Source organism: Pleurodeles waltl, chromosome 3_1, assembly GCF_031143425.1.
Source record: "Pleurodeles waltl isolate 20211129_DDA chromosome 3_1, aPleWal1.hap1.20221129, whole genome shotgun sequence".
NCBI classification, from domain to species: Eukaryota; Metazoa; Chordata; class Amphibia; order Caudata; family Salamandridae; genus Pleurodeles; species Pleurodeles waltl.
Genome location: NC_090440.1, coordinates 607,496,153 through 607,519,991, shown reverse-complemented (window position 1 = coordinate 607,519,991; position 23,839 = coordinate 607,496,153). Strand labels below are relative to the sequence as shown.

Sequence of the window (23,839 nt, the reverse complement as noted above, 5' to 3'; positions counted from 1 at the left end):
ATCCCTCAGATGCTGTCTCAGTATCTGATGTCTCAGTCTCTGATCCTATGTCAGAGCGGTCCTCTATAACCCGAGTGCAGGCAGCAGTCATCCATCAAGATGCCATCTCTGCTATTGGCTAAACTGTTGCTCTAAAACACTAGCCTACGTAGACAGTCACAAAATCGATGGTGTGTGTGAGATACGTGCAACAGTAGAGGCCACCTTACCTGCGCTTCTTCCCTCAATCAGCACGTACTTTCAAGACACTCAAAAAACACCTTGTCACATACCATTCGTCACAGTCTTTAGCACCTCCTGCGCCCAGTCCAACAATCATTATTGGTGCTCCCACTCCCTCCTCCTCGGATTCCCTCATTACCACCCAGCAAAAGTGCCCTTCATCTCTCCATAGACTTTACTAATGTACTCAGCTATTTACATAAAATACAGATGTGCTCTTTGCAGTAGGCATATAAACCTTCTGCGCTTCTTTATGGCACTAAAACTGCCACTAGACAAGTCGGACCCTTTTCCCCCCAGGGAAACCACACACATATTGACAAAAGTGATGTATATATGACAGCCAACCACCTGAAACTCAACTCAAGCAAAACCGAAATAATCCTCTTTGGCCCTCACCAAAAAAACCTGGGACCCCCCATGGTGGCCCACCACGCTAGGCCCTGCACCCACCCCCGCCAACTACGCACGCAACCTCAGCATCATCCTAGACTCCTCCCTCTCTATGACCCAACAAATCAACGCTCTTACCTCCTCATGCTTCAACAAACTCCGTATACTGAAAAACATTAAAATGGATCCCCACAGAGACCAGAAAAACTGTCACTCACGCACTCATCAGCAGCAGGCTTGATTACAGAAACGCCCTCTACGCCGGCACCACTCTAAAACTCAAGTGCAAACTACACGCATCCAGAACTCAGCAGCACGACTCATCCTCGACCTCCACCGACACGAACACATCTCTCCACACCTCAAATCCCTCCACTGGCTCCCCATTGACAAAAGGATCACCTTCAAGATCCTCATCCTCACACACAAATCAATCCACAACACAGGCCCTGCCTACCTCAACGAGAGTCACCTTCCACACCCCCACACGAAACGTCCGTTCAGCTGACCTCTCTCTCGCCTCTGACCCCCGCATCAAACACACCACCACCGGGGGCAGATCCTTCTCCTACATTGCACCCAAAACATGGAACGCACTCACAACCCACATTCGCAAGACCCAAAACCTACTTCTTTTCAGGAAGGGCCTCAAAACCTGGCTTTTTGAACAGTGAACCTCCTAGCCCCTTTCCCTCCCCCCCGTATCCCCCCCCAGCGCCTTGAGACCCTCACAGGTGAGTAGCGCGCTTTATAAATCTCTTTGATACAGATCTACCTATATATATATATATAAATATATATCTACATAGATATATCTATAGATATATCCATGTACCTAGATATATCTATCTACATAGATATATATATATAGATATATACATATATTTTTTTTTAGTTGTTGTATGGTTTCCTTGGGGGCCAAAATGGCCCCCAGGGAAACCCTACAACATCTAAAAAAAAAATTGCCCCCACAGGGGGTCACCCTGCCCACGGGCGACCCCCTGTCATTTCATTTTTTTTTTTATTTTATTTTTTTTTTGAAAAAAAAAAAAATCCCCTTGGGGGGGGGGGTGCGCGATCGCGCCCCCCCCCCTCCCCAGGGGGCACCTACCTTTTTATTTTTTTAGGAAAATTATCCGGGGGGGGGCGGCTCGTTTTCCGGGGGGGGGCTGCCCCCCAAAAGTGAAATCCCTGGTGTCTAGTGGGGTTTCCTGGCCCCCGATCGCAGCTGTGCTGCGATCGGGGGCCAGGAAACCGTTTCAGAAGGCCTCATAAGAAAGGGGAGACTCTCCCCTTTCTTACGAGGCCTTCTGAAACAGTTTCTGGCCCCCGATCGCAGCACAGCTGCGATCGGGGGCCAGAAACAGTTTCAGAAGGCCTCGTAAGAAAGGGGAGAGTCTCCCCTTTCTTACGAGGCCTTTTCAAAATGTTTCCTGACCCCCCCGATCGCAGCTGTGCTGCGATCGGGGGAGCCAGGAAACCTGAAAGTGTTTCCTGGCCCCCGATCGCAGCACAGCTGCGACCGGGGGCCAGGAAACACTTTCAGGAAGGCCTCGTAAGAAAGGGGAGTGTCTCCCCTTTCTTACGAGGCCTTCCTGAAAGTGTTTCCTGGCCCCCGATCGCAGCTGTGCTGCGATCGGGGGCCAGGAAACACTTTCAGGAAGGCCTCGTAAGAAAGGGGAGACTCTCCCCTTTCTTACGAGGCCTTCCCGAACGTGAAAAAGGCCGTTTTCCCCATGAAAGCAGGAAGCGGCCGCAAGGCTGCTTCCTGCTTTCATGGGGAAAACACCTTTGCAACGTCAGCGCGCCTCGCGGCGCGCTGACGTCACAAAGGGGCGGGTGGGGGGCGGGGGGAGACACGGTAGCTTCCGTGTCTCCCGGGGGGGGGAAAAAAATAAAAAATAAATCCTCGGGTGCGACGCACCCGAGGATTTATTAATGCCCTTCCTGGTGTCGGCCACTGGTCGTGACCCGCACCAGGGAGGGTGTGTGGGCGTCGGCCACATTTAAGAGGTTAAAGACTTTTATGAGGAGTCTTATTAGGCCAAAGCAAGTGGCTGCTAGTTTTTTGGATTGATAGTGCATGGTAAGGTGAGAGTCCAGCCAGAAACCCAATGACTTCATGTTGTCTCTTGGCAGAGGTAAGCTTTCTAACCTATCCAGGAGAAGAGAGGGAGATTTGGGTGGGCCATAGTGACCCACAAACATAACTTCCGTTTTTTCTTTCTTCAGCTTAAGTTTACAGTTGGCCATCCAACACACTACTGTTTAAAGGTAGGGTTTCAGATTAGGCTGATCTGTCTTGGAGTTGGTTGTGAATGAAAAGACCAGCTGCGTGTCATCAGCATAGGACATCAGTGTCAAACCGTGAGCTTCTACAATCTCATCCAGAGGAGACATGTAGATATTGAACAGCGTGGGGCTGAGAGAGGAGCCCTGTGGAACGCCATAGAGAGAAGGCTTTGTTGAAGAAGATTAAACAGCAAACTAACAATGCAGCGAGTAACCCTGTGGCGTTGCAGAACAGATGGAAAAAGCAGAGAAGAGGAAGAGAGAAGGGTTAAAAAGAAAAAGGTGCAACTGTTGCCCTTTCCCTAAAAAAATTCATCAAAGATCCATTCAAAAAAGTAAACTGCATAACATATTATTAAGATACTGCTTTCATATGAACCACATATGAATAACTTACTTTGCACTAAGAGACTTTTACAGTAAATTACTTGATTCAAATTTCTAGATCCATTTCATCTAGTAGATGATGTGAAGTCCAAAATCCACAACTCTAGAGCATTAAAATTGAAATAATTTCCCATGTTAGACTGCACCGACCTCAATTCCCCGCCCAACACCTGTTTTTCTGTCCATAGGCACCTATGTCAACCTCCTGGTAAGGGGAACTTTGTACCTTGTTTTTTTCTTTTATGAGTGTGTTATTGGGAGCAGCAACCATTTTTGGTTTTAACTAATTGTGCTTATTAGTGTGATGTCTGGTACGTGTTACTTTTTATCCTTTATTGTTTGCTCTATGCCACCATTTCAATAGAATATAAAGAAATATGATAAGGGATACTTTTAAAAATCTTATCTTTAAAAAACATAGGAACAAAAAACTAAATAAACTGATGAAGAGGCCTGCAGATAGGCCTATTAGGAAAGAAATGCAAGGTTGTGATAAAACTAGACTTGGCACAAAAAAAAAGGCAAATTCTGAATATTTTGCCGACCTATTTCCCACCTTACTCCGGTTTACATTTTTAGTATGCCTTTATGTAAATTGAAGTTATTATTTCTGGAGATTTGGGACATATTTGTTTAACTCATGCATCCTCTGTTATTTATTTTCTTCTTGTAGAAAGTTTAGTAGAATACTTGTGTTTCATTGTTTTTTAAAACAATTCTTGGTGCATTTTGCATAGGCGGATGCTTACTTTTCGGATTTTAGAACTGTTCAACATTTTCCTGGCAAAAGTAAAAGTATGTTAATTTTTGTTTGAGATGATTTCTGCCTAAAAAACATACAAAAATCTATTTCGGAGAGAGAATGCTCGCTGGAAATTTAATTTCCTATATAGGTGTTTTTCCATTCATAGATTATTTTTTCTTGCACCTCCTGTTTCCCCTACTTTTCTTCCCTCTCCCCATCACTTCTGTTGCTCACTCTCTTATTTGTGTCCTACCAGTTTTTTTTCTCTCTAATCAGTATCTAATTCATATAATATACAATTTGCTCCTCGTCATCACACTGTCTAAACTCTCTTTTCTCCTTTACTGTGCCAGGTCTTTTCCTATATCTTTATACTTTCTCCCTGCTCAATTCGCTCCCCTTACACTATGCAGCTTCAGATACCCCCATTTCACGCTTTCTTTCCATTCTCCATTGCTCTCTCTCCCAGATATTACCCCTCCCATGTCCTTTCCTTTCCGCAGTCCTGTGCTTTTTCTCATTTTCTTCTATTTCCCCTTTCTAGCCATCTTTTCTTTTGTTTCCCCTCCCTCCGTACTGACGCTGTTGAAGAATACTCACGACATAGTTCTGTGCTTCGCCAGCGAACACAAACACACACGTCTCTGCAGGCCTGGGCATAGGCGGCAAGCACAGTGCACAAGGGATTGTACTCCTCCTCATCAGCGTCGCAGCAGAAGGAGTCTCTAACACAGGCTTCGTAAAACGGAACGGGATCCACCTGCAGCAGGAAGTTGAAAATATCTGGGTATCATAATCTACATCTTTAACTCGACCGCTGCAATAAAAATAACTTCTCATTTTCAAGCGTGGCCAGCTGCTCTGCAACAATCCTGACACTGCGACTAGTCATTTCTCTGCAAGTTCCATTGTGAAAACAACGATCAAATGGCAGACACAGCGCTAGGTTACCGGGCGTTCACCATCTGGGAGTTTGACTAACTAGTAGTGTATGGATGCAGTTTACCCGAGAGGCCCTGCAGCATTAGAAGATACGATGGGCGCGTTTATCAATCTTTAGAAAAGCTAAGCATGTTACGAAGCTGCATCTCATCCCCATATGAAGTAACCATTCTGTTAGTGATCTGTTTCCTCGCTTATTGAGTTTTAACTGCAAGGTAAAGGACCAGTGCACCTCTGTCTCGTTTGGATTCATTCATTAGCTCAGACCAAATAACTTTTGCGGTTGCTGACACAACTGGAGCTAGAGTGAGGACATCTTTGTACTTTGCTTAGCTGACAAAAGCTGCCCCGTAAACGATTTTTATTTCAAGGAACGAGGATTATTGGCGCTGCTGCGGACCACAATGGATCCAAAAAACCTTTTACGCCCTCGGTAAAGTGACTATGAAGTGCAAATCCCACTGTCTGAATTCTACAGAACGTTTTACATTTGCGTAGTTCAGATATAAAATCATGCCTGCCGGCTGACATTCTGTAGTGGGTTCGGGGGCATGTTGGGCCATCGTTTGAGATGCGTGGATTTTTTACTACCTTTAATAGAAAGTCATCGAGGTACCTCCTTAATGCACATCCCAGTGAAGTCAGCCTTTCTTGTTACAAGGTATCTCAGCTCTTATCACTATCATGGTGAGGAATATGTGCACGACATCAGGCTAAAGGATCCCTCTGAGGGTTTGCTAAATTTGCAACTGACTCCGAGAACGATGGAAGGACTCTGAGGACCAACCATGGGTTTCCAAACAAAAACATAGGGCTTCCAGTGGCCCTGCACAAGAGCCACCCACCCTAAATCAGAAATGGGCATGTATGGCACAGGAGGGAGCAGATTCTAGCTCCTAGTCACATCTCTACCCTGCAGCCTTTGCTTCCCGCCTAGGTGAGGCCACATTGGCTGCTTGTCCCGATTTACACATCTCAGATTTTAAACAATGTCTGATCCGTTCATTTATGGGGTCTAGCTGGGTCAAAGTTTTGAATACTCTAGAGTGCCTGCTGGGCTGTACATCCTGTGCGGGGTAGTAAAATTACATTACAAATTTGGGCATGGATGTCACGGTTGGTTCCATGGGGCAGTGTAATACTTTCAGCTGAGAAAGACTTAACCTTTATCCCTTAACCTCTACCATTTCCATGAGAGTGGTGTAAAGAATCGTGAAAGCATAGAGTCCTTTGTATCTGTCAAGACCACCTCCATCTAGAAATGTCCGTCTCCATTAATGTTCCACTGGTGAACTTGCAAGTTTAATGTGGTAGCCACACTTCCAGTACGCTTTTGGACCATATTGCCCAACCAAAGACTTTCCAATTCACCTGGACTGAGAAACCAGCTGTTAGAAATGGGGTTTTTGGTTGGCAGTTAGGTTGCCCTCTGTCCAAGCAAGAACCCTCACTCTAGTCAGGGTAAGTCACACACAATCCAAAATCAGCCTGTGCTCACCCTCCGGTAGCTTGGCACGAGCAGTCAGGCTTAACTTAGAAGGCAATGTGTAAAGCATTTGTGCAATAAATCATACAACACCATAGTATAACACCACAAAAATACACCACACCGTGTTTAGAAAAATATAGAATATTTATCTGGATAATTGTAGGTCAAAACGATCAAAGTTGCAATACGAGTTTGTAAAGATATCACTGAAAAGTGATATTAAGAGTCTTTAAGTCTTTAAAAAGCAATAAAGTGTCTTTCAAGCACAGAGTACCTGGTTTCTGGTGGGAAATCTCCTCAGAGGGCCACAGGAGAAGAGATGCGTGGAAAAAGGGGTGTGTGCGTCGATTTCCGCTCAGCACACATAGACTTGCGTCGTTCTCTTCCACGCGGGGAAGTCGGGCGTCGTTTTCCGGCGCGCAGACAGTCTCTTTTTGTGGATCGCGAGGATTACCAGATGTCCCGGGTCTGTGCGTGGATTCTCCTGCTTATTTTCCGGCTGCGCGTCGTTCTGCGGGGCTGCGCGTCGAAGTTTCGATCTCACGGTAGGCGTCGCGTCGATTTCTCCTTGGAAGTCGGGCGGCGTTGTCCTTGCGAGGCCGTGCGTCGAAATTTTGGTCTCACGGCAGGCGTCGCGTCGATTTCTCCTTGGAAGTCGGGCGGCGTTGTCCTTGCGAGGCCGTGCGTCAAAGTTTCGCACTCACGGTAGGCGTCGCGTCGATTTCTCCTTGGAAGTCGGGCGGCTTTGTCCTTGCGAGGTTGTGCGTCGAAGTCTCGATCGTCCCGAGGGCGTTGCGTTGATCAGCGTCGGTGTGCGGCGTTTTTCTCGCCGCGAAACAAGCTGTGCGTCGAAATTTTCGGCGCACGGAGCGTCCACGTGAAAGGAAGAAGTCTTTTTGGTCCTGAGACTTCAAGGAACAGGAGGCAAGCTCTATCCAAGCCCTTGGAGAGCACTTTCACAGCCAGACAAGAGTTCAGCAAGGCAGCAGGGCAACAGCAAGACAGCAGTCCTTTGGAGAAAGCAGACAGGTGAGTCCTTTGAGCAGCCAGGCAGTTCTTCTTGGCAGGATGTGGTTTCTGGGTCAGGTTTCTTCTCCAGCAAGTGTCTCATGAGGTAGGGCAGAGGCCCTGTTTTATACTAAGTTGTGCCTTTGAAGTGGGGGTGACTTCAAAGAGTCTCTAAGAAATGCACCACGTTCCCTTTCAGCTCAATCCTGTCTGCCAGAGTCCCAGTAGGGGGTGTGGCAGTCCTTTGTGTGAGGGCAGGCCCTCCACCCTCCCAGCCCAGGAAGACCCATTCAAAATGCAGATGTATGCAAGTGAGGCTGAGTACCCTGTGTTTGGGGTGTGTCTGAGTGAATGCACAAGGAGCTGTCAACTAAACCTAGCCAGACGTGGATTGAAGGGCACAACAAGATTTTAGTGCAAAGAAATGCTCACTTTCTAAAAGTGGCATTTCTAGAATAGTAATATTAAATCCGACTTCACCAGTCAGCAGGATTTTGTATTACCATTCTGGCCATACTAAATATGACCTTCCTGCTCCTTTCAGATCAGCAGCTGCCACTTCAACAGTGTATGAGGGCAGCCCCAATGTTAGCCTATGAAGGGAGCAGGCCTCACAGTAGTGTAAAAACGAATTTAGGAGTTTTAAACTACCAGGACATATAACTACACAGGTACATGTCCTGCCTTTTACCTACACAGCACCCTGCTCTAGGGGTTACCTAGGGCACACATTAGGGATGACTTATATGTAGAAAAAGGGGAGTTCTAGGCTTGGCAAGTACTTTTAAATGCCAAGTCGAAGTGGCAGTGAAACTGCACACACAGGCCTTGCAATGGCAGGCCTGAGACAAGGTTAAGGGGCTACTGAGGTGGGTGGCACAACCAGTGCTGCAGGCCCACTAGTAGCATTTAATCTACATGCCCTAGGCACATGTAGTGCACTCTAATAGGGACTTACAGGTAAATTAAATAGTCAATCATGGATAAACCAATCAATAGTACAATTTACACAGAGAGCATATGCACTTTAGCACTGGTTAGCAGTGGTAAAGTGCTCAGAGGTCAAAAGCCAACAACAACAGGTCAGAAAAAATAGGAGGAAGGAGGCAAAAAGTTTGGGGATGTCCCTGTCAAAAAGCCAGGTCCAACACCAGCCAGTTAAGTTCCTTTCAGGGTAATACGGTGTTCTACCATTTCCTTGAAGTGCGCCAGACACGTGCCTGGTGAGGTACTGCATTACTGCCCTCAACTTGCCAGCTCAGTATGCCTAACCTCAAAGCACTAAGGAGCCACAATCACATCCCTGACGATGACATACAGACTCAATACACAGAGAAGCATATGCACGATTCCGACAAACTATTGTTGTATAGTGTCAGGCCCAAGGGTGTTTAGGATAACAAAGCTGTTCCGCTTCCACACAGAGAAGCGTTATATCGCATACACAAGCAGAAACGTAGCCATATGCTGAGTAATATGGTTTCATATATTTGACCTTTACAAGGTGATTCGACCCAGCTTTCTACATCCATTAATTTTGAGTCTCAAAACATGTACCACTTGAATCTGAAATATACCATTGTGTCACTGATGGGAGGTAAGTGTCCGTCAAGATCTAAGCCCACACTAAGATTTCAATGACTTGCCCCCTGCAGACGGCCATCTACCATGGTACCCTGCCTACAACACAGCAATAATCCCACTTGGGACCTGCATTCCCATTTCTAAAAAGAGCTGTTTCCTCGTCTTCATCCTTGAGCTAATCTTTGAATACTGGACACAGGACTGTACTGAGAAATGGCTTTCTTTGTGTACTGGATCCTTGCAGATCGTTTTATCCCTTTCAATCGTTAATTAATTGATTTAGCTACACTCCATATGAAGTCAAATACCATCTACAGCCTAGCTTTTGATTTTTTATTTTGAGAATGGTCCCCATTGCTGGATATTTGTGGACTGTAGGGGATGACCTCAACTGTTGATCATCTGCAGATTCCCTAGGGACACACAATGGACTTTGCCCCCACTCTATATGGGCCAGAGGTGCTGTGGCAGTTGCCTAGTTGTGCATACACATGCTTTCCCAATGCTAGTGCATGCATTGCTCGAGGGGGTTGGGTCAATCTATTTGTGCAAACGAAAACCCATGTCCTCTGTTCCTATATTATTTGCGATTTCTAGACACTGCTATTAAAAGGTAAATACCAGGTCTCATCTGGAAATTCAGTTGACAGAAAGGCAGACTGGATTTGTCACCTAATGATTAAGTGTGTAAAGTGGTTCGATGGTGTCATTAAATCGTAATGCCATTGCTAATCGAAAAATCCTCCTCATGTGTAGTCGGACCCTCCTCTGAGACACTATCTTCATCATATGCCTATCTGAGCCTGCTTTTTCCCAGAACTCATTGTATGACCTGGCAGTCGGCATTGAAGGCAGTGGGTAGAAGAGGATATGACAGTGGTACTAGCTGTGAGAAGTGAGTGGAACACCGATACACAGACTCCTCTGCAGTAGTCAGGACTGGTCATCCCTGTGGCAGCTCACTTCAAACTCTCACACAAAACTCTGATGGATGCTTGGAGAGGAAGGGGCCGTGGAACCACTTGATAAATGCAGCCATTCAGCAGGGGGAGAGAAGAGGCACAGAAAAATGATTCAGGTTTGTTTCTTTTCGCAAAGGATTTAATATTTACACGTAATCCTTCTCTTTCAAATACTTTTTAAAAAACGTATCTAATTAAATGGACTAAAAAACTGTCTTGGAGGTGATGTGTCTCTCCTCACCCAGGATGAGAACCCAAGTTCTGCTGAATGAGGCTTGAGGCATGCTTGACTGCCACAGCACGAACCAGCCAGGTGAGGGTGATGTATTCAAAGCAACTGTTGGGACTGTGACCTTGTTAGGAGCCCCACAAGCTCGGGTTGGATATTTACTTTGTGACACAGGGCCTGATTTAGATCTTGGTGGTATTACTGCGATTCCGCTGTGGGACCAGACCTGATAACTCCATCAAGTAGACAATGTTCCAACTGTCATATTTATATGCATTGTGGCTAAACAGTGGACCGCTACAACGGAGTTCTCTTCCTAGCTGTCAGACTGGCTAGTTACCTCCATCCATACTTAGATGTTACAGTTCTGTAGGCAGTGTTCCAACAGCAGATTGCTGATGGAGGGAGGCTGTGGCGGGACGTAGTGGACATAGTACAATGGCAGTGCCCATAGAATGGAGGTAGTATCACACACTGTACCTTGGCCATATGTTTCCCCCTGCACAACTCACTACACAACACACTACATATACACTATTATTCATTGGCATTCCACCACAACACAGCCATGCTGAATGCACTCATTGCCATACATCCATGCCACAACATACACACACTATTGACACTACACCCACACACAACACAACCACAGCAACCAATACAATAACATACTCATCTACACAAACACACTCACACAAAACCACATTTACACACATCACAACAACCACCACACCCAACACTCACCTGAATATTACACACAGCAACACAGCACACAACCAAACATACACAACACCAGACCCACATGAAATTGGCACACATATTGACACAAACACATCATCCACTCCAGCTCCCTCCACCTAAGCCAGCAATGCAATCACACACACACACACACACACACACACTCGTACTGACTTACATATATAAATGGAAGCACAGCAGCACAGGTACAGGTCCCTTGCAACGTGAACACAAGGACAAAGGTGACAGGTGGGATTTGAAGGTCAATGTGGTGCCAGCATTCATTTGGCAATGATACCGGCAGCAAAACATTTATGTATTTGTGTGATATGTGCTGTGTACCAGTGTGCCCCCCATCCATGTCTGACCGAAGCGTGCTCCCAACATATGCATGTCACAGTAATTACAAAAAATTACTGTGACATGTATATGACTGCAGTGGTCCCAGGCTCGTGTGCAGGGACCATCCAATGTACACAGGCAATGTGGATTCCCTTCCATAAAGTCTGGCGACAGGGGGGTGGGCGTGTTTTCTCTGTAGTCCAGTGGCAATGGAAGGTGTTGTCCAGTCATGTCCTGTCGAAAACAGAAATTGGATCTGGAATAAAGGTAGGTTTTTACTGCATTTCCCCTCCAATCCACCAACTCAGGTGTGGAGGTAATACCAACACCACCACATTTGGTGGGAAGGCACATCCAAATCTGCTCGCTGATAAGGCTGGAGTCCCACCACTAGCCATTGTTTCCAATGGCGCGGTCAACACAAGTAGAGTTTTCTGGCAGAGTTGTCGGGACTCAGGCAGTCTTTCACCTATAGGACCACCAACATCTAAATCGGGAGGGTGGACCACCAAGCCAGCGGACAGGTTTTCAGTCATAAAACAGATGGTGGTAAAGTTACCCCCAGATCCAAATCAGGCCCATAGCCTGGTGCCTGGAAAATACTGTTTACTTAATCTCTGCTGTAATTCTAACAATTCGGAAGGCCCTGGTTTTCAGAGTAGTGTTCTTCCTTCATTTCCACAGTCCAGTAGTTCCCAAACTGTGCGCCTCGGCACCCCAGTGCATCACCAAACTAGCCAGGGGTGCCACGGTTGCAATTCTAAGCTGAGTCCATCAAGAGTTACACCTGTCTTTGGAGTGCAGGCTGGGTGTGCTGAGTCTGGTGCCCTCTAGGTGGTTATCTTGCTGCATCGTCATAATGTTTAAAACCTAGGTCCATATTTATACTTTTTTAGCACTGCATTTGCGTCATTTTTGGATGCAAAAGCGGCGCACACTTGCAAAATACAATTGTATTTTGTAACTTTGTGTCGTTTTTGCATCAACAAGCGGCACAAACCCGGCGCTAAAAAAGTATAAATATGGGCCCTAATCTGTAAAAAGCCTTTACTTGTCCTGGGGCTCTCAGAAAACTGTTATGCCCATCCAAACATGAAGCATAATGCCCAACTGTATTTATAAAACCACGAAAAAAGTTTGTGTTTGAAGACATTTGAAATTGTTTTTTTAACATAAAAGATGAGTATTATTAACTGTGAGAGTTCAGAATTGCTTCCTATATTTTTCTTATTTAATATAGTGCTTGCTATAAAAACAGGACAACATTCTGAAACCTGACATACTCTGCTTGTGATGTACATCTCAGCTGTCAGATTGCCTGCTTACTGGGGCTGGGAAGACTGTACTGTGTATTCACTGTTCAATATTGATAAAGAGCCTTCGTGCAGCACTTTGTATTCCAGTTAGGTCAAGTTACAACTTGTTTACAAGAGGCTTATCATTGTGATTCCTTCAGCGCAGTGGAGGAAGTTTTACTTGTGATTGCGCTGTACTATTGGTGCTCACTTGTTTAAGCAAAACTGCAACTTTATTGTGACTGAAATACTTTTTAAATGAAAAATAAACTTGTTGTGGCAGTTTTATTCTTTGCAGCTGTCCATGTAGGCCAAATAAAACAAATATAACAGAAATAAATTAATATTGATGTGAATGCCAAATGACAGAACATACAATAGTAAACCTTTACAAGCGAAAACTTTTCATGCAGTTTTATTAAGTCACCTCCTAGGTTTCATAAGATATGTCAATTATACAACTTTGCACTTCAGTCAAATGTTTTAGAAATATAAACTAACTTGCTGCTTTATATGAATTGACACTGAAGTTTTTGAGTACTTTACAGTCTCTTATTAATTGGGAGATATGTTTGCCTACTTCTTATGTAATTAGTCAGAAATCTTCCAAAATTGATCCGGCAGGTTTATGTAAGGTGTCACTCTTTTTTTTACCTTCCCCCTAAAGAGCAAAAGCTGGGGACACAGAGGAGAGAGCCATGTAAAAATTGACACCAGTCGCAAACAAGTATTGGAAAAGTCAATAGGTCTGACTTTAATGTGCTAAGAAAGGCAAACAACATTTATATCATAATTTGTTTGCATGCTGTACATGCATTACCATAATTTGTTTGCATGCATTAGCACAGTGTTTCTTTACCTTTTGACGTGTGTGGACCCCCACTAAGTCATTATTGGAAGCCAGGGACCCCCACAAAGCCATTATTGGAAGTCAGGGTCCCCTGGCCTAAGCAATTTCTGTTATTTGAATCTCAAAACAAAACATAAAAATACAAAAACAAGTATACTCCAAACAGATGCTCAAATATTGAAATATCTTACTTAATTCAAAAGCAAATTTTGAAAAAGTTTTCAATTTTACCTTTGTATTTGTATATACTTTTTTACTGATTAATTGTATTATTATTTAATTTTGTAAAGCAGTCATGGACACCTTGAGTAGGCCTCATGGACCCGCAGGGGTCATCAGACCACAGGTTAAGAACCACTCCACTAGCAAATTTAAGCCAGACCTGTTGGATTTGCTATTGTCTGCCATCCGTAGCAATCCATTATTGGATGCCCCTCTTGAGTCAGGCACAGGGGCTTGAAGATTCTTTCCAAAATAAATAGTATTGCAAGCTGGTAACAGAAGTTACCAACAAATGTAATGTAAGGGGGAGTCGGGCACAACGGGCAATTGGTCAAGGGAGCTGCTGGTCAAAAAAGTTTGGGAACCACTGCCATAGTCCAGACAAATTAGCATGTTGAACTAATTCCCCTAAGAGATCTCCTTTGCACTTTTAAAAGCCTTGCTTGCTGCTTGAAGGAATTGGCATGCTGGAATCAGGGCGCTTTTATGTGGTAGAGCTAGAGGTCAGTAGCTGTTACTGCATCTGAAATGTAACATGAAAGGAGTCAGGGACATCAGGACTGATCCGCAGTTTAGGCCCTGCAAACAAGAAGTACAGATAACCAACATGGCAGCACCCAAGACTAACTACAATGAAATATCAAAAGTCACATAGAGAGACACCTTTGTGATTTAATTTCTTTTTCAGGAGCTTTCACTGAACAAGACCCTGCTCTAACTCTGCTTAAAAGAAACACTCTGCAGAAACAAAAATATAACAATTTTATCAAATCACTAGCAACACATCAGAATCTAAAGCAGCGTCAGGACGTCACCCACCTCTGAATGGCACGGAGCAAACGCTTTGCTGGCAATGACACTGCACCTTTTCCGCGCCGACGCTGTTCTGGTGTCATTAATGCCTTCGGGGAGGTCTACACTCACGACATCTCGGCAACTAGGGGACACCTTCCAGCTGTTGCCGAATTCCAGTTCGTCCTCCGTGACGGCCTTATTTCTGGTGGCGAAATCATTGTTTCCGTCGCCGTTGTAGTCACTGCAAAGACCGCACAGCTTTCCCTGTAAAGTCCAGAAACGACAGTGTCATATAGTACCAACCACACAAAGTAAACTTCAGCAAACGACAGTATGGGAGAGCTACACCGCCACAACAAGAATCAATTCCGAATTAGATACAGAAACAGTTAATACCAGGCTGCTGATTCATCCCAGTAAATGTTTAAGGCAGGGAATTGGAACATTGAGTGAGAAGTTAGGTGAGTGGTCTCTTTTCCTCTCTGGATTCTGTGTTTCTCAAATCAATGATAACCTTTATGCAAGCCACTTTTGACATACGTATAAACCATTCAATTCCATAAGGTACCAAGCAAGGGTCAATTATCTATTCTCCTGGCATCTGTTAAAATTCCCTAAGCAATTCATAATTCATTACTTCAAATGTTTTTTTTTATTGATGCACATTTTTCCTGACTGAGATTTGGTGTGAAGAAATGTCTGCTTGTGCTGCTAGAGCAAGAAAACCTAATCCCATAGTCACACATCTGCAACGATTTTAGTACTGCTTCATTGTTGGATTTTCGTCAACAACCTCGTGCTTTCCTACCTTATCACTTCTAGAATAATGAATTTCACTAGGAAGATAACACGATGTTAATGATTAGATGGAAAAACAAAACCTGTAATAAAGCTCCCTTCACCATCTTTATTTGTCACCTTTTGATTCCTTTTGCCGAAAACACCTCTGTAATGGAAGTGCCTCGTAATGAAGAATTTCATAGCTAACGTAATGGACAGTTTCAATACTATTAAGGACATGGAGGCTGTACAAACTACATTTCCCATAAACCACTAGAAAAGGAAAACAGAAAACAGTCCATCCAATCCGAGGCCAGCATGTCCTTGAAGAATCTCCTGCCAGCGCGCTGTCCCCCTCATTCTTCCTGAGGACACAGTTCAGAAAACCAAACCTTAATCCTGTTTAGAAGATTCTATACCTGAAAGAAATAAACACTTTTATAAAACCTTATTTCCGAATAGCTGACAGAAATACAGGTTGACAAGAACCACGAGGAAGCCTTGTGAATAACTTTAGACAAAGAATGCGAACAGGTAAAATTCAACAAGCAAGATAACCTGTAATGTCTAATTATATCTGCATAATCTCTCCTGGATTAATTTGTAGGGTGGGAACAAGATGAAATCCTCTCAAGGGTGGGCTAATCCTTGCCTCAGTGACCTTAATAGAACTGAAACTTTCTGTTATGATAGCTAAGAAATTTTTCATTCTATGTCAGGACTGGAGATGAGGATTAGGCTGGTTTAGAGCTTTTCCACCAATAAAGATGGAAGGTGAGGTACAGGTTTTAAATAAAACCTCATAAAAGTCGCATCTGAGGACCAATCTGTAGCATTAAGAATGTCCTCCAAACAGGCTCTCATCTAAAAGGCTTTGGAAGCCATTAAGCTCCTAACTGAGTGAGCCCCAAACTTGGAAATGTCAATACCAGTTCCTGCATAGCCCATCTGACCCATCTGGCAATGGTAGGAGAAGAAACCGCTTTGTGGGGCTTGGTAAGGGTAATCAGTAATTGTTGTTCACCATGTGGATCAGCAGCTACTGTCATGGATCCATAAGCCTTAATTGCACGTGCCACACCCAATTTTGGAACATCTGGAAAGGATGGGATAAAACCACCTTTGAATTATATTTTGTTGTTCTTGAAATATAAAAGGTTGCCTCTGCCAGAGTATTCACTCTACCTGTCAAATCCAGAGAAAGTACGTCCCAGGCTGTGCGACATGGCACCAAACACAGTAATGTAGCTAGTTTCGCTGGCATCTGCTTCCTCAGCAAACATCTATTCAAAGGCCATGATTTAAATGGTGTCAAGACCTGATCAACGTCCCATAATGCAGAGTACCAAGGTCCGGGGGGATCAGATAACCTGATGCCATGAAGAAGTTTTCAAAACAACAGATGTTCCCTACCAAACGCCCATACAGAGGAGAGTGATCTATTGAGATGGACGATCGAAACATATTAATCAACCTGTAAATCAGATTTTCTGAAGTTAAAGGGGCACGAAAATTCAAGATGTGGACAACATCCGACCCCACAGGATCGAACTGCCTTTGGTGACACCAACCCAACCATCGGGGCAAGCTGAAAGGTATCTTTTATGTGTGCTATTTACCCAAGATTTGGCAAGCAAAGAGGCAGGGTCTCAAGAAATCCCTGGGACTTCCCAGCTTTTCCTGTAATGCTCCCTGCAGTGAGACAAAGGGATCCTGAGAGAACCAGGTGATGAGGATTCCCCTGGGGATCCCGGAGGAGAACTGGAAATAGGGGTTGAGGGATTGGAAAATCCCAAGAAAATTCTATCAGAACTGGAAACAAAACTTGAGATCTCTAAATCGGGGTGATCACCACAAGATCTGCCAGCTGTCTCCATATCTGCATTGACAACCTCATTATCATGAAGAATGGGGGACACGTGTAACCCTTCTCTTTGCTCCAGTCCTGCAGAAATGCATTTGTCTCCACTGCATTCGGATACGGACGCCAACTGCAGTATCTGTCCAACTGATGATCCAGTTGAGAGGCGAATAGATCCATTGTGAAGGGACCCCCATCTGGACTGAATTGCATGTGGGTGTAATTGACAAAGACTGGCATCCTCCCAATGACAGAAGTGACAATCCACCACCTCGTTGTATTTGCCGGTAAGATTTTCTGCCAAGATTGAGATCTGATTGGCCAGGCAGTAAGTCCAAAACGTCCTTGCTAAACATGAGAGTGTTTTTGATCTCGTCCCTCCCAGATGGTTGAGGTAGCGAATCACTGCTACCTTGTCCATTTTGAGAAGGACACAACACTGGGCCTTGCATTTGGTCCAACACTTCATGATGAAAGGTCCTACCATCAATTCCAGACAGTTTATGCTGGTGTCTGACTCAGTTATTATGTCAGGTTCGGAATCGAAAATGGCACTGCTATTCCAGGCCTCCATGTGGGACATCCACCATTGTAGTTTTTGTCTTGCCTCCTCAAAAGAGGAACTGACTGAGAGTACTTGAGGCCTTGCTAGAGATGAAAAGTCTTCATCAAAGACTTTGTAGAGCCCGGTAGTGTAGAAGACCTAGGAAAATGGCCTGTGTGGATGGAGGCAATAGGCCCATGATGCGGGTAAGCTGCCAGAGGCATATCGAGGTTTTGGCTTAAGTTTTTTACAATTTGTGCTTTATTCTGGACAGCTTCCAAGATGGGAGACTCAAAGTGGCTTTGAAAGAGTCCACTACAAAACCCAGAAATTGCATTGATCTGGACAGAGAAGACTTTGGCTCATTGATCACGAAGCTGTGAGACTCCAAAAGGTTGACAGTCTGTTGGAGATGACCGGAAAGACATTCCGGGCATTGATTGATAATGAGGATTTCATCCAGATAAATGATCGGATGAATACCTCAGTACCTCAAGTGCTCTACCATTGGTTTCAAAACCTTGGTAAAACACCATGGAGCGGAGGATAGTCCAAAAGGGAGGGAGGTGAACTTGAAGATTTGAGACCTCCACTGAAACTGAGGAGCCACCTGTGAGGTGGGAAAATGTGAACCGTGTGATTGGCATCCTTCAAGGCTCACCATCCAGTAATTTGCTTGCAACAAATCTCTTAGAATATGTATACTCTCCATCTTAAAATGGTGGAAGACCAGCCACTTGTTGAACTCCCTCAGGATGATGACAGGTCGCTGACCCCCGTCCCCCTTGCCTACCAGAAACAGGTTGCTGAGAAAACCATGAGCTTTAAGGATGTCAGTGTAATAGCCCCTTTCGTCAAGAGTTGGCCGATCTCCACATCCACAAGGTCCATTTCACTGGGACTAAAAGAAAGGGGTCGTGGTCTGAGAAGTTGGAAAGGAGAGCCGCTAAATTCAATATAGAATTCCTTTACAGTCTGAAGTACCCATGCGTCTGATGTAATAGCCTCCCAAATCTGAAAGAAATCTCCCAATCTACCCCCAAGTCTGATGCCTTCAGAAGGTTGTACACTCACTTTGAGTATTGTTGTAGGAGCTGTTTGCCCTGGAAGCTCCTCTCAACCCTAAACGATGGGGTAACTTCTGGTTCGGTAAAAGTTACCAAACCAACTGGATTCCTGCCACTGGCCTTTCCGGATGTCTGTACCTCTAGCAGAGACTTGCTGAAAAGGTCAGCTGTTTGAGCGCCTCCGACCATGACCAGCACTGGCAAAAACACAGGGGTGTAAAAATTATTTTTTTAGAGGATTGCGCTTTTACGAGCGAATTAAAATTAGTGACAAACTTTCCCAATTCGCAAATGAAGGATCTCCAAAGAGATCCCCTTGTGCGATGGGGCCTGCTTCTGAAGTCACCATCTCACCCAGTTTTAGGTCTATTTTAATCAAGAGAAATATGTGCCTCTCTGTAGAGAATGCGCAGTTGGTGTTCCCTGAAAAATGATTGCCCTTTGTGCCCAACTACACAAGGTTACTGGAGAGATGAGAGCACTCAATCTTTTAGCATCTTCCACCATGTCCAGGATCTTGGACAAAGGACCTGCCACATCCAACAGTTTATCCTGGCATGCTTTCCCAAAGCGGTCTATCCCCGTTTTGGGGTCCCTCCCAAATTTCCCTAGAAATGTAGCCATTTTAGCATCAATTTCTGGAGTTGGGGGTGACCTTGCCAATCGGGGAAAGGATGGGGACATTCCACTCTGAGGCAGCTACGGGCTTCCTTATTCAAAGGCTCACATAACAGGACACCACATAGGACTCTGCCTTTGGCTCATGAGGTCATTCCGCAGAACTTATAATAAATTGTAATAAATCATCAGCGTCCAACATGTCAGAGTTGGTAGTTTGGGAAGGCCTACTGGGAGAAGGAGCAACTTTGGGGTTGCCAGAAAGATGACAAGGCATGTTGCAGTTCCCCTCCCCATCAAAGATGTTAGAGGACTAACCCCCATCCAAAGGATGGGGGGAAGGAGGAGAAAGAAAGTGTCTCATCTGTGGTGCCAGGAGTTGTAGCCTGTGAACCAGTGTGGGAAGGTTGGTATTCCATTAATGCCTTCTTAAGTCATGTGAAAGCATTGAGATCAACTCCTGGGTCATCTGCGCATTTGCGTTAAGAATCTGAAGATGGTGCCAAGGGCTGCCCTGGAGGTAGGGGAGCTGGAGGCCCAGCAGAATCCTCCCTCTGTAAAAGGAGGTTTTGGCACTGAGCCTCCATGTGGAGGATTTTCTGCTCCAATGGCACTGCTATTTGAGATACTGCTTTAAATATAGATGTGTCATTGATCTGACAGAAGTGTTCATCTTTGGGGAGGTAGGTAATCTCCTCCTCCTCCCTGTTCTCCTCTGAGTCATGCACAGTGGCTAGGAATGCTTTACAATAGTGATAAGAGGGTAATTATGGTTGGGCACATCCCAGATAAACTGTAAGTACCCAGAGGGAACTGTAAGTATGGGCTCTTTAGAGGCCCTGGGACAAAGGCACCCAAGCTTACACTGGGTTCAACAGCTATTGGCTGAAGAGGCCGCCTGGGAAGTGTCTCAAAAACAAACTGGAGTCTTACTCGGAACTGGTATACTGTCTCCAAGTTGTGGTTCTGATTTTGGGATAATTAAACAAATGCAGCCAAGTAAGGGCAAAGAGAAAGGTAAAACCTTGAAAAACAGCCCCGATATGACAGAGCAGCTGCTTGCGCTTCATTCACCTCGTTTGACAGGCAGGTGAAACTGACGCACCGGCCATCGGGGCGTAGAGAATGCTGAGTGCGAAGTCAAGGGTGTGTGGGCCCTCTAGCAGTCGGCTAACCCCACCACTCTGCAGAGCCCAAGGTGAGAGCAGCAACGACATACGAGTGAAAACGTTCCTGCGGTCGCACTGTGAAACAGTACGATGGCTAGGTTTTAACTGGCATGAATAACAGTAAACATGGGGTATAACTAAAATTATTTTACATTGAGCAATGGGGTGAAAACAAGACGTAACATGGAGCGACGAAAAAACTTAACTGAACCCGCTGGAGAAGCGAAGAAAGAAGAGGATAGAGACTTGGCACGAAGTTCTTCAAGGACATGCTGGCCACAGATTTGATAAACTGTTTTCTGTTTTCCTTTCCCAGTGTTTCATGGGAAGTGTAGTTTGTACAGGTTAATAAATGTTTCAATAATGGCTGCTGGTGTAAAATAAAGAAGCGAGAACAGCCTAATCCTCGCCTCCGGTCTTGACATAGAATGTGTAATTTTTCCACATTACCAGTTCATAGAAGGAGACTGTGTTCTTCCTCCAGGGGTGCTCAGACAATTTTCAGAGGGGGGGTGCTACAATCAATGTTCTATCACTAAAGTCATAGGGACTGTGACAAAAATAAGCATCACACACAAAGCAAGTGTAGCAAATAAGCCACGTCAACCCAGCAGAAGAGTAAAGGTGTTGTATGTAGCCAGTGGTGCTTTTTAGGAGAAAACTGCCACAAATATATTACTAAAGCATGGCCCACTAGCACAGAGTCATTTACAGATAGCACATTTTCCATTGAAATTGCCACTAAATTTACACAGATGTGCAGTTTTATTGTCGATATCTAGAGCCAAGGCTTTGTAACTTCCTCATCAGACGTCTTCAACAGGTGCTGTCTGCAAACTTCACTGGCTGCCTACCAGCATAAAAGGTACTGTTTAAATGTCTGCATATTACCATTTGCACTTTTAATGCAATAGGTCCCAGGTATCGTGAGAACAACTTCTCTCACAATGCACCCTTCAGCTCAGTCAGGTCTGACAATGCCTTACTGGTCATGGTCCCTACATTCAAACACTGCCATCCCTCGCTCGCTTTCTCCATCTTAACAGCTAAAACTTGGATTCTCTTTCTCTGTCTATTTTTCTGCCTGACCAACTGTTTATTTTTTGCAAGGACTTAAACAAGTATTGTTTTCTCATCAACTCTGATTCTGTTTTCTGCTTGGGTTTCCATATAATTCCTCCTGACTCACTGCACAGGGACACCACTGGGTAGCCGTTGTGCTTTATAAATGGAAAAAAGAAATACAAAACATGTAGTGCACAAATGATAATGCATGGAAAACAGGTTTCAGTGAATATTTATCATTTGTTCATTGCCAAGTAAGGTGTCTTGATTTGTTTTGCTCCTATTAAAATCTTTGTTGCTATCACATATAAAGATAACAGAAAATGTGCTCTAATCGAGCTTTCCTACTCACCAATCTCCATGTTAAAGGAATAAGCAACAATTTGCTTATTCTCACATTAGTCTCACATTTGACCTGTCTTTGAATGCACAGAAAGTGCAACATGGTAGAAGTAACATCTAAAGGCATCTTTAATGCTTACTCATCTTTTGAACTACAACATTGTTATTTTAGGGCCCTGCAGCACCTCTGCTTCCAATGCCTACATCTTCTTTATGTAAGGGGTAGGTTGCCTATGGGACAAACAGGGATAAGCATCCAGAGTTCTACACGTAGTCATGAAGACTTCTTGAGTTTGCTGCTAAAAACCTACCCATATAGCACCTAGAGTTGACCTGGTAATTTTATGGAATCAGAAAGGATAATTCAGCAGCAAACCTTAATCTGGAGGAAAGTCCTCCCTTCTTCTAGATTTAAGATTCTGCCTCTCTCATTGAGTTGTCCAGTGCCAGACTCTGTTTATCTGTCAGGACATTATGATTGGCCTGAGCATTAACAAAGGAATATATAATTTAGGAAAGTCGGAGGGGTGGCTGGAATAATACAACCCCCAGAGGGAAGTAAAACACAGTGATCTACATACTGCAGGTACAATAACACAACACGTGTAAAACAGTTTGTCTGAGATTTTTAAAATGCGTTTGCTGTTGGCCTTGAAATGTAGAGATCTTTAGGAACCTGCCCCTAAAAGTAAAAGTTCTGTCAAGCAAAAGAAGAAGTGTTTGATTGCTATTTGGCTGACACCTTACCAGGTGGACTGTAAAAGACAGAAGAATGGCTTGAAGTAGTCAGATATTCCACATATCCCATCCGTCAGGAGACATGGAAATTGTCTCTGAATTACTTCTGATCACAGCTGATATGTGAAATGCAGCTGTTAACAGAATATGTCAGGGTCAGAATTAGCAATACGGATGGACTTGATGACAATGCTTTCTACAAGAGATATAGGATCATTTAGATACTCACAATATATATTGATGTGTGTGTGTAAAATTAATTTCATGCTACTGTAAATTAAAATACATTTTTGGGCTCTTATTTGAACAAATGTCCTCTAGAGCATTGCAACTGGCCCTATCCCAGAGTTCTGGAAGTTGGCTATCATAGTCGCCATTTTTAAAAAGGGATATACACTTTCCCCTGCGTGCTACAGACCAATCTCCCTTATCAATTACACTTGAAAAATATGAAGGCTTGTTCTTCTGACCACCTTGAAGCATGGGTAGTTCAAAAATAACAGTTTGGTTTTAGACCGGTGATAGAAGCGTGGAACAAATTTTAAATCTCCATCTCATAGAAGCAAATATGTGAAGGCGAAGAAGGGGGCCCTGCACATGGCTTTTATTAATTTAACAAGTGCATTTGATTTAGTAAATCAAGATAAATTATGAAGAATAATGGAGGGCATGGGTGTTGATACAGATCTTCTCAATTTAATCCATCGCTTACATCATTACCTAAAAGTCAAAGTGCGTTTTGGGTCACAAGGTGAATGCTCTTTTCAAATAAACTTGTTAAGAGGAGTGAGACAGGACTGTGTCTCAGCTCCTTTCCTGTTCCTACACTCTATAAATGGAATTAGTAGCCATTTAATAAGGGGTAGTGAGGAGCTTCCCAAAAACTTGAAGCAAACCAACACCGATCCTAATCCATGCAGATGACGAAGTATTGATTGCCTGTACGGACAATAGCCTGCAAAGATTATTAGACCATTTTGAAGGTTTCATGAATGAGTTAGATCTGAAAGTAAATTATGCTAAGTCCTATGTAATGACCTCTGGTCCAACTAACACCAAATTGAAGCATTATATAATGGAGGGCAGACCCCTTGAGAAGATAACCAACTTTACCTATCTAGGGCTAACTTTCAGGTCATCTCTTTTGTGGAAATCCCGCC

At 44.2% G+C, this 23,839-nt stretch overlaps 1 protein-coding gene across 1 annotated transcript in view; it reads right to left on the bottom strand.

The window, feature by feature from the left end:
• LOC138284363 (mucin-2-like) overlaps positions 1–23,839 on the bottom strand; it is a 1,502,605-nt gene that overhangs the window by 956,731 nt on the left and 522,035 nt on the right. Inside the window, exons 24-25 of the mRNA XM_069223056.1 lie at positions 14,520–14,759; positions 4,640–4,799 (exon numbers count right to left, since the gene is read on the bottom strand). Of these exons, the coding sequence (XP_069079157.1) occupies positions 4,640–4,799; positions 14,520–14,759 (400 nt within the window). The remainder of the gene's footprint in view (positions 1–4,639; positions 4,800–14,519; positions 14,760–23,839) is intronic.